Raw genomic sequence first — 10,031 nt, 5'->3', positions numbered from 1 at the left:
CAGAGTGCCATTAACTTCTCAGGTTCAATTCACCTTGAGACTCCTTGAGTGGAGAGAGAGAGAGAGAGAGAGAGAGAGAGAAAATATTGCACAAGTTAGCACCTTTCCTTTTCCAAATGAAGACCTATTAGAGTGTTATGCATGGGTGAGAAAAGCTTCTCTTTCAAAAATTCTTTCTTCTGTATGACTGTTAAGGGCACAGAAGCCTTGTCCTCTGTATCAGGTCACCCTAAATGCTGTGCCAGACTTAAAAAATAATAATTCTGATGTATGTGTACACACACACAAACTCACACATGCAATAAATTGCTCGTGGGGACAGGCTGCCACCAGCACTCTGGTGCCTAGAAGCTTTCACTGTCTCCCTATGTTATTGGGCTGATTAAAAGGGTCTTGTATTCCTTTACAAGGTTCTTAACAACTTGGGCCCAGAATACTTTAAGTACCTAGGGTTGGAGCTTGGCAAGAGGTAGGTAGGAGTTACTTTGGCATCCCCCCACCTTTCTGAAAAAGGTAGGGCAGTCTCTAGTCTTGATAGATGAGCATCCCTGCCATACCTTCTGGAATACCTCTCCCTATATGAACCTACCTGGACCCTCTGATTGTCATCTGAGGCCCTTCTTGGGGGCCCTCCTCTCAGGGAGGCTCAGAGGGTGATGACGAGTGCCATGTTTCTAGAAAAAAAGAGGTGCCAGAACTCACCATGAACGCCTCCCTTGTTCTCTTATAATGGCAATGACACCCACCTGAGAGGTGCCAGACCTGAGTTCAGGTGATTTCCGGCTGAAAACTAGCCCTGGATGACAGGGGGCCTTTTTGGTTATGGCTCCCTGCCTGCGGAATGCCCTCCACAGCAAGGTCCACCTGATGCTTTTGTTGACATATTTTTGGGAGGCAGGTGAAAACATGCTCCTGGCCCCAAGGCCTTTCATAGACTGAGTTAAGCCTATTTTATTGTTAGTGTGCTGCCAAAGCTTTCTAACATTGTTCGGTGGGGGCTGTTTTTTAATATTTTGTATGGAATGTTAATGTTATGGGAATTTTTCTTTTCTATGGCTTAATACGTTTATGCATATGTTTTTAACTGTAACTCACTTTGTAGGGAACAAAATAATAATAATAATAATAATAATAATAATAATAATACATTCCCTCTTTATGTGGTTTCCCAAAATAAATGCACCCAGATGGCCCACTTTTCTAAGATACACCTCAGCTCCCCACAATTTGTCCCATTGCACCACAAGGGCTAGAAACCTGAACACCAGGCCACATCCCCTCCCTCCAGGCCACCCCCCCACCAACTTCCTCAAATGCTTTCGCCTGGCTGAAAATGCCATTGCACATAGCTGTCAACTTTTCCCTTTTCTTGCGAGGAATCCTATTCGGAATAAGGGAATTTCCCTTTAAAAAAGGAAAACGTTGACAGCTATGCATTGCACTATGATAGTGTCTATTGGAAGATGTAAATATATTTGTACATGTGTGTGCAGCAACCTCCAGCTTTCCAGCGGCCCTCTGCACGAAGCGAGAGTTGCTCCATCCACCTTTGCCTCTGGCCCCGCTCACTACTGCTATGTGGCCCCAGAAGGTTGCCCATGAAGGGATATGGCCCTTGGGCTGAAAACAGTTCCCCCTCCCAGCTGCAGCATAACCCAAACACGAAGAAAAGCAGGCAACCAGAGGTGCAGGTGCGACTCTCAGTGGCTGGCGTGATGCGAGTGGGTTTAGCCTTCACCCTAATGGTGTTTTCAGTGGCACCATTCACATATCAGAGCAAGAGCCAAGGGCTGCATGGTGGGGATAATGGGCTGGGATCAACATCCTGCCTCCACTTAAGCACACAGAGAGCTAGCTGCCTTTTACAGAGTCAGAACAGTCTCCCATCTAGCTCTGTACTGTCCACACTGATTGGCAGCATCTCTCGAGGGTTTCAGACAGGAGGCCTTTCTCAGCCCGATTGAATCTGGGACCCAGGGGGGAAGTGAGGTGATTTTATATTATGGACTTTATGGTCTTTGTAACATCCCACCTTCACACAGAAATGCAGGAAGCTGCCTTGTATTGAGTCAGATCATTGGTCCACCCAGCTTAGCATTGTCCATCCTGGCTGGCAGAGGGTTTCAGGAAGGGGACATTCCTGGAGATGCTGGGACATTCCTGCGCTAAGCTGCAGCCCTTCTCTTTAGATGGATAAGGCCAACGGCCCATCTATTCCTGCACCCTGTTCTCCTAGTGGCTTCTTTGGGGGAAGCCTAGTATTACGTCACTCCAAAACGCGGTAAGCCAGCCCTGATGCATTCGGACCCGCCTCCTCCTGCTCGTTCTGCTGAGTGGGTCCCCGGACTTCTACCCGCAGCCCTGCCTTGAAGGTCTCCGCTCCTGGGATCGTCTGCATGCAAAGGATGTCCTCTGCCACTGAGACAGCACGACTCCCATGAGAGGGTCCGGGAGGGTAGGGCTGCTGCAATGTGCCTCTAAGTGGGAAGCACGCCCCCCTCCCGGACTTTGAGAGATCCAAGACTCCCCCTCCCCAAACCTCTCCGTCTATCATCACGACCACGAGCATTTTGCTAGGGGGCGAACCCTGCAGCACCCTAAAACTCAATTGTGGAGTGGGGGGGGGAAATCAACCACACTCAGAATATTGGGGGAGAGGGGAAAGGTTACCAATTCCGGCATGCAATACACACAGGCAGTCTCCTCCCTGCTCCCCCAAAGCAAACCTTGGTCGTTGGTGGCAGGGGAAGGAGGGAGACCAGCAGGAACGGAGGGCTGGTGGGGGAGAAGAGAGGAATTTCAGCTGCAGGAGCGCAAGCAGGGCGAGTGGGTGAAAGGTTGACAGCTCCGCCATCCCACTCGGGGATCGGAGTCATCGGCAGGAGTGTGGGAAGCGGCGGGCGAAGTGGAGAGCAAGTGCATCGGAGCTCTGGAAAGGGCCATCTCCTCCTCTTCCCTCCCTTCTCCTCCACACCAGCTGCAATGGGGAGCTCTGCAGAGCTGGGGCTGCAGCCAGCCCCCCCCCCCCGCGCTGCACGCCCCCCCTCCTTCTTGCTGTTCCCGTCACCCTGTTCCAGGGAGCCCCCTCCTCTTGGGGAACCGGCCATGCAGCTTGAGCAGGGAGGGAGTGAGGGAAGGAGGGAGGAAAAGGCGACCGGGGAGGGAGAGAAGGGGGGAGGCACCCAACTCCTTCTCCCTGGCATTGCGCATGATTCTGCGGCTCTGTGCATTGCACACTCCAACCCACCTTGGGAGGAGGGGGAGGCTTCTCTCCCTCCCTCCCCCCCTCCCTAGCGTTGTCTGCGCCCGGAGCCAATGGGGGCCCGCCTCTCTCCCCGGCCGTCCAATCGTCGGCCGGCGGGGGCGTCGCCCAGGAGGCTCAAATGGCCCAGGCTAGGCTGCGCGCCGGAGAGGAGTTGTGCGCTCTGGCTGGCGCTCGCTCGCTCGCTCATTGCTGGCTGTGCGTTCCGCGAGCCGCGCAGGTGCCGCTGCACGTCGGGGAGAGGCAGGATGGCGAGGGCGGCGGGGAGGCAGCCAGGAGGAGGGCTGCGGAGGGCATGAGAAGGAAGCGGAGACGAGGGGGAGGCAGCGCGCCTTGTGCACTCGCCCCGGGCTGGGCTGGGCTGGGCAGATGAGAAGGTCCCCGGCAGGGCAGGGCGCTTTGCAGCTAGGATGATGCTCCTGGTCGGCGGGCGGTAGTACTATGATTTGGTATGTGGCCACTTTGATAGCAAGTGTGATCAGCACCAGAGGACTGGCAGCAGCTCAAGGTGAGTTGAAGTGCACCGGGTCCCCCCCCCCTCCACCCCCCTGCAGCGGTTTCTCCTTTGCGCTCTGGGCTGGCCTCTTTGGGCACCGGGAAAGCTCTCCGGGCTGACGCTCCCTGTGTGGACCTTCCCTTCTCTCTCTCTCTCTCTTTCCCTCTCTACCTTTCCTCTCTCATTTGTTACCTGTATCCCTTCGATTCGAGAAAGGATGCTCGGCTTTTCGTCCGCCGCGCCGCCGCCTTCGCGCAAAAGGAGTTTCCCTTGCGAGTAGGGGAGTGCTTCAGATTGTAAGGAAAAGAAAAGAAGAAATACTCACAAATAAAAAAGGCAGCATGCTTTCTGCTCCCCGCCTTCCTCCCCGGAGAGGGGTTGGTTTCAGAAATGGTTAAGTGATACGGTTTCATCAGTACAGTAAAAACCATAAAAAAAAATAAAAACCAGCCAAGGATGCGATGAAGCGAGAGCAGGACTTGAATAAGTCTTTTGCAGAGTTTTTGAAACCTTGGACCGCGGCTCGTTCTTGGTCTTATTTTATTTTTGTTGCCTGGTTTTTCTGTAACGATTTCAGAGGAAGGTTCGGCAGAGAGCATGTCGATGGACTTTGCAGAAAGGCGTGCAATTGACCAGTGCATGTTCGTGATCCAAGTAACGTATGAGTCCGTGATCTAGCAAGAGAACGATTATTTTCTTTAATGCTGAAGTTGCTTAACAAAGCAGTGCTATGAAGGCTGCAATTCTGTACATGCTTACCGATGATGTAAAGCCCTACTGAACGCTTCAAGGCTTGCTCATATGTAAGATCTGTTTGCCTGGAAGTCTAAGCTACTTCCAACCTCTCTTTTCTGAATACTCTAGGGAGAGCTAGAGATCCTGGGTCAGTGATGAAGCATGTGAACCTTTTTCACATGTGTGTGACCTGTCACTAGGTAGCTGCCTGCAGTATTTTTCTTGGGGCAGAGAGATCACCATTGAAAGTGAGATTTCTAGTTTCACATGTTCATCAGAAAGAAATCCATCTGGGCTTTGTATTTAAATGCGATTCTGCGTAGTTACCGGTAAATACTAAGATATAGAGAGTTGGTTAGCTCATTTTTTTTCTTGCAGGCATGAATAAGCTTGTGATTCAATAGAAGATTCTAACTTTACTTAAGAGATGACAAACTGGATTTCCAAGAGGTTGGGTAGGATGTTTGGCAAAAGGCAATTCTCACCGCGTTGTGCTGCAGTCTCTGGTTTCAGGGCTTTTTCATTGGTGCCACCAGTGCTGTGGAATGCCCTCCCAGCTGAAAAGGAGAGGCTTCATCAGTATTGGCATTCTGCCGGCTCCTAAAGACACACCTGTTTAGGCAAACTGTCCCCCGAAACTGAACTTCAACTTTTATTTTTTAAATTTGTTATTTAAAAAAAGCCTGTTCAAATTGTCAAGGCTTTCAACTTGTGCTATTCTGTATTTTATTTAGTATTCTCTTAAATGTTCTGAGCAAATTGCTACTGGGTATTTTAACCATGTATGTATTTTATAATGGATTTTATAGCTGTGAACTGCTTTGAAGCCATTTTGGCACACGAGCTGTATATAAATAAATACCCATATTAATAAATATATATATGTGCCTCTTGCCATTACAGTGCAAGGACTGTGCGGGTGAATATACAATTTGCTCAGGGGGCTTAAAGTTTGCAGCATAAACCTGTATCTTATTTCTTGCCCAGTGAATCAGCCTTGGTTATATATGATTGTTAAGTACTTAAATGATTCTGAACACCATCTGGGGGAAAGCTTAGAGTAGCAGTAGCCTTGAGCATTTTATGAAAATGCTAATCATTTTTAAAAAATGACCTCTGTGGAGGGCAGTCAACCCAAACTCAAGCGTATGAAAGCTTAGCTCATAGATAGCCATTGTGTGCACCATATGGGATGGAAGACACCTGAATGTTGCTGGGGGAGATTGGGGTTGCAGGGAACGACCACTTTCAATAAGTTAACCAGAGAGAGCTGCTGTCTGGAAGCAGGCAATGCTGCAGCCCTGAGATCCATGAGTGCAGAGTAAGAAATAGCGGAAGGAAAGTGGGTTTGTCTCTCCATTCTCTTGGAGGCTGGCACAGAGCCGGCTGGCATGACATGCACACCTTACAATTTTTTCAGTTGAGAGCTGGTGTCCAGCTATGCAAACCAGCCTGCAAGTCACTAGTCCACCACACTTACCTGTATATCATTTATGTGGCATGTCAGCACCCTGCAACAACGGCACACAACTCCTCCTAGCTCACAGAAGCTGTTCTCCTTGGTTGCTTGGAAATGACATTGTTTGCCGCAGGTGACCAGGCACGCTCACCTGCCTGATATAACCTCTTGTTGCTTTGGGTCAAGGGCCTCTGGCCAGCTCTCCCCTTTGGTTTTGGGGAAAGGATGTTCTTAAAAATGATTTTTAGTGAAGCTTGGCTGTTCTTAAGGGATGGTGTCAGGCGTACATTTCCAGGATTAGCATATGTGGCTCTCTAAACAAATTTCCCGCAACCATGTTCACGATCCATTAGTTTAATTGCATTTCTCCGGTGTCATTTATTTTCTGGTTGCTAAGCACCTTGCATTAGTGTGTTTAGTGGGAATCTTCTGTCGGAGGCTAGTGTCGCTACCCCTGCATTGCCAGATGTGGTCTGCATGTGCAGCAGTATGAGGTGGGAACAAGGTGCTTCAGACTGCAGGTAGCAGTACTGGTGAATTGCATTGTGGAACTCCCTGCAAGCAGAACACTAGCACAACAGGGAAGGGGCTGGGATCTCTCCCTGAAGTCCTAGGTTTTATTAATTGCACATTTTTGTGGGGGTGGGGAATGGATGGGATGCTGAGTTGTGGCAGAGACCGGATTTCCCACCCTGTAACTTTGCTTTGCCTGGCATAATGTTTTATTTGGAATAAATAATGCTGATGGTAAGGCATTAATGGCTGCAAACCTGAATATGCTTATTTATTTCCTCCAAGGAGATCAAGGTGGCATGCATGGCTCTCCTCCTCCCCATTTTTTATCATCACAGCAACCCTGTGAGGTAGGTTAGACACTGTGGCTGGCCCAAGAGTCACAGTGGAGACTTTGTGGCTTGCATCTACATAGGTGGCTGAAATCAGAAAGGAGAGGTCCATAGCTTAGTGGTGGCACAGCTGTTTGGCATGCGGAAGGTCTTGGGCTCGGTCCATGATACATCCAGTTAAAAGAATCAGGCTGGAACTTATGGGAAATGCCTCTTCTAGAGAGCTGCTGCCCATTAGCATAGGCCAGAGTGGCCTGGAGCAATATTTCCCAGCTTGGTGCCCTTGTTGGACTCTTGCTCCCATCATCTCTGACATTTGGCCATGCTTGCTGGGGGCTGATGGGCGCTGGAGTCCAACAGCATATGGAAGGGTGCCAGGTTGGGAGAAATCTGTGCTAGAGGAATAAGCCATGTAGAGTCGGGCAAGGCCAGTTTGCATCAGGAATTACACATTCCTGAGATGCTCAGTGCCGTGGGTGCATTAGAACCAGCTCAGACAGCTGGATCACCTAGCTTGGCACTGTGGTCACCATGGCAGAAACTCTCCAGGTTTAGGATCTCAGTCAGGGTTCTTTTATTTACCTGCTTATTTATTGCAGTTTTAGACTGCCTTTCAGCCCACAGGATCCCAGGGCAGTGTAGAAAAGTCTGCAGCAGTGGTGGGAAACCTTTGTCTTGGGGGTCTAATTAGGAATTGGAGATCTGCCCCCCTAGATACTTTGGGAAGCTGCCCCCACCTTGGTGTGGACATCCACCCACTCCTGGATGTCCAATCAAGCTCAATGTTGGAAGATTCAGGACAGATAAAAGGAAGTACTTTATGCAGTGCATAGTTAAATTGTGGAACTCCCCCAGGAGGCAGGGATGGCCACCAATTTGGACGGCTTTAAAAGAGGGACTGGACAAATGCACGGAGGACATGACTATCAGCAGCTGAAAGCCATAATGGCTATGCTTTTGTCTCCTCTGCCAGAGACAGCAATATTTCTGAATACCAGTTTCTGCAAACTGCAGGAGGGGAGAGTACTCCTGCTTGCTGGTTTTCTACAGGTACCTGGCAAGCCCCTGTGAGAACAGGATGCTGGACTAGACGGATCACTGGCCAGATCCAGCAGGGCTCCGCTTGTGTTCTTTCCTGCCCCTGACATCATATATAATGTCAGGTACAGCGAAGTTCCAGCTGTGGTTGCTGCAGAGGAAGAACTGGAAGAGAGCTCAGAGCTCCTATCCCCCCCCCCCCGCAGCATGAATGCAAACCAGGGCTCCAAAGCAACAGACCCTCCTTTGCAGTTCAAGTCACAGCTGCAAAGGAGGAACCGCTCCTGATTATTCTCCTGCAGCCGGGGTCCTCCCCTTGCAGGGTTGGATTGGGGACCTTCTGCATGCAAAGACCTTGTTCCACTGCACTGCAGCCCCACCGCTGAAGAGCTGATTAACAAGTTATGCTCTGGATCCTACCATCTCTCCATCTGGCGGTGGACCTATCGGACCATGTAGGAAAGGCTTTTTAAGCAGTCAAACCAGCTTGTCCTCTTGTGGCTAGTCGGGATTGTCTCCTAGGGACTATACAGCGAAATGTGTGTAAATGTTGCTGCCTTCCCCTCTCTTCAGACTGGCGATGTGCCAGAATCACAGGTGTGCACGGGCTGGTATCAATCTTTATAGGCTTGTAAATCATTTTATTGGCATATTTACACAGCCAGCGCAGCGCAACCACCTGTAAGCAGAAAAATCCTTCTCTCCCCACAACTCCAGTGGATCAACCCATGTTGTCCAAAGCAGACAATTCTATCAGCAAGTGATAGTCACGCAGCCTTTGCCAACCTGGTGCCCTCCAAATGTTGCTGTTGTTGAACTCCCATCAGCCCCAACCAGCATGGCCCATGGTCAGGGATGGAGGCCCACAGGTGCACCATCCCTGTAGTCGACAACGCCCTACAGCAGGGATGAGGAACCTGTGGGTCTCCAGGTATGGTTGGACTACAGTCTCCATCATCCCTGGCCATTGGCCATGTTGGCTGGGGTTGATGGGAGTTGGGGGTCTAGCAAAATCTTGGAAACCATAGGTTCAACCTAGGAGAAAAGTCATGGCTCATTAGTGGAGTATGTGTGAAGTTCCCAGACTGAATCTAGTTCATCTCCAGATAGGGCTAGGAAGAAGTCTTATTGAAACCCCGAAAAGCTGCTGCCGGTCAGTGTTGAGTTGGGTGGAGCAATGGCCTGATTCAGTATGAAGCAGCTTCCTATAACCTGATTTTGGGAAGCTCAGTGGCAGAGTGCATGCCTTCCAAGGGGAAGGTTCAACCTCTGGCATCCTCAGGTGTAGAATATGAAAGACTCAAGTCTGGAATCCTGGAGAGTCGCTGCCAGTCAGTGTAAACAATACTGAGCTTGGTGGACCAATGATCTGGCAGCTTCCTGTGTGTTCCTAGGGCTGCCTTCCAGATGGTGGACTCCAACTCTGATCAGCCCCAGCCAGTGTGACCAATGGTCAGGCATGATGGGAGTTGTGGTCCAAGACATCTGGCGGTCATCACATTGAGCAAGGCTGCTCTCAGTGGTTTGTTCCTTGGGGCCCAGGACCTTTGTGTTCTCCCATGAAGCACACTGCATGATCTTGGTCACTGCCACTCAGCCTAATCTACCCCACAGGGTTGTTGTGGAGGGTTAAATGAGGAGGGGGATAATTTTGCATGCCACCTGGAGCCTCTTGGAGGAATAGATGGGATATAAATTCAAAGAATGAATCAGTGAATAAAATGATTGCACTGTCAACACCTTGTGTGTTGATGGTGGCATGTGAAGATTTAGAATAAAACCGGAAAGAAGGAGGGATTCTTATTACAAGAGCTACCCTGCAGTAGAATAAAATCTTGAAAATCATCAGAAGAGCAGCTCTTTCTCCTATTAACCTACCTGTCATTGCACACCTGTGTTCATTATTTTATGCCACACCAGCAGCTTGAAAGGGAGAGGGAGACAGTACTGTGCTGAATTTTCACTTTGCTGCTTTTGGGGTGCATGTGTGTTGGGGGTTCTTCATCTTTATCTACCCTCTACATCCTACCCCCACCAAACCAGAATTTTGTGTCCTGCCTACTGTTCCATTGTGGGATGGAAGCATAAAAGGTAAAAGGAGGAAGGAGCACAGTGAGAATTAATGGGGTGTGTGTGATGAGTTGCTGGAGGATGGATGGCAGAAACTCCCCCTGTCAATGCAGCTACCTGGAGGAG

General features: G+C 49.8%; 1 protein-coding gene across 6 annotated transcripts in view; it reads left to right on the top strand.

The window, feature by feature from the left end:
- Positions 1-3,407: 3,407 nt before the first annotated feature.
- IGSF9B (immunoglobulin superfamily member 9B) overlaps positions 3,408-10,031 on the top strand; it is a 119,588-nt gene continuing 112,964 nt past the window's right edge. For all 6 annotated transcript variants that reach the window (XR_014542072.1, XM_083588313.1, XM_083588312.1 and 3 more), the window contains exon 1: positions 3,408-3,770. Coding sequence is in view for 5 of the 6 variants with exons in the window: in XM_083588313.1 (XP_083444439.1) it covers positions 3,704-3,770 (67 nt within the window). In the remaining variant the exon portion in view is untranslated. The remainder of the gene's footprint in view (positions 3,771-10,031) is intronic.

The sequence above is a fragment of the Podarcis filfolensis genome (genome assembly GCF_964270895.1).
Source record: "Podarcis filfolensis genome assembly, chromosome: 15".
Classification (NCBI taxonomy): Eukaryota; Metazoa; Chordata; class Lepidosauria; order Squamata; family Lacertidae; genus Podarcis; species Podarcis filfolensis.
This window is presented reverse-complemented; position numbering and strand designations above follow the sequence as displayed.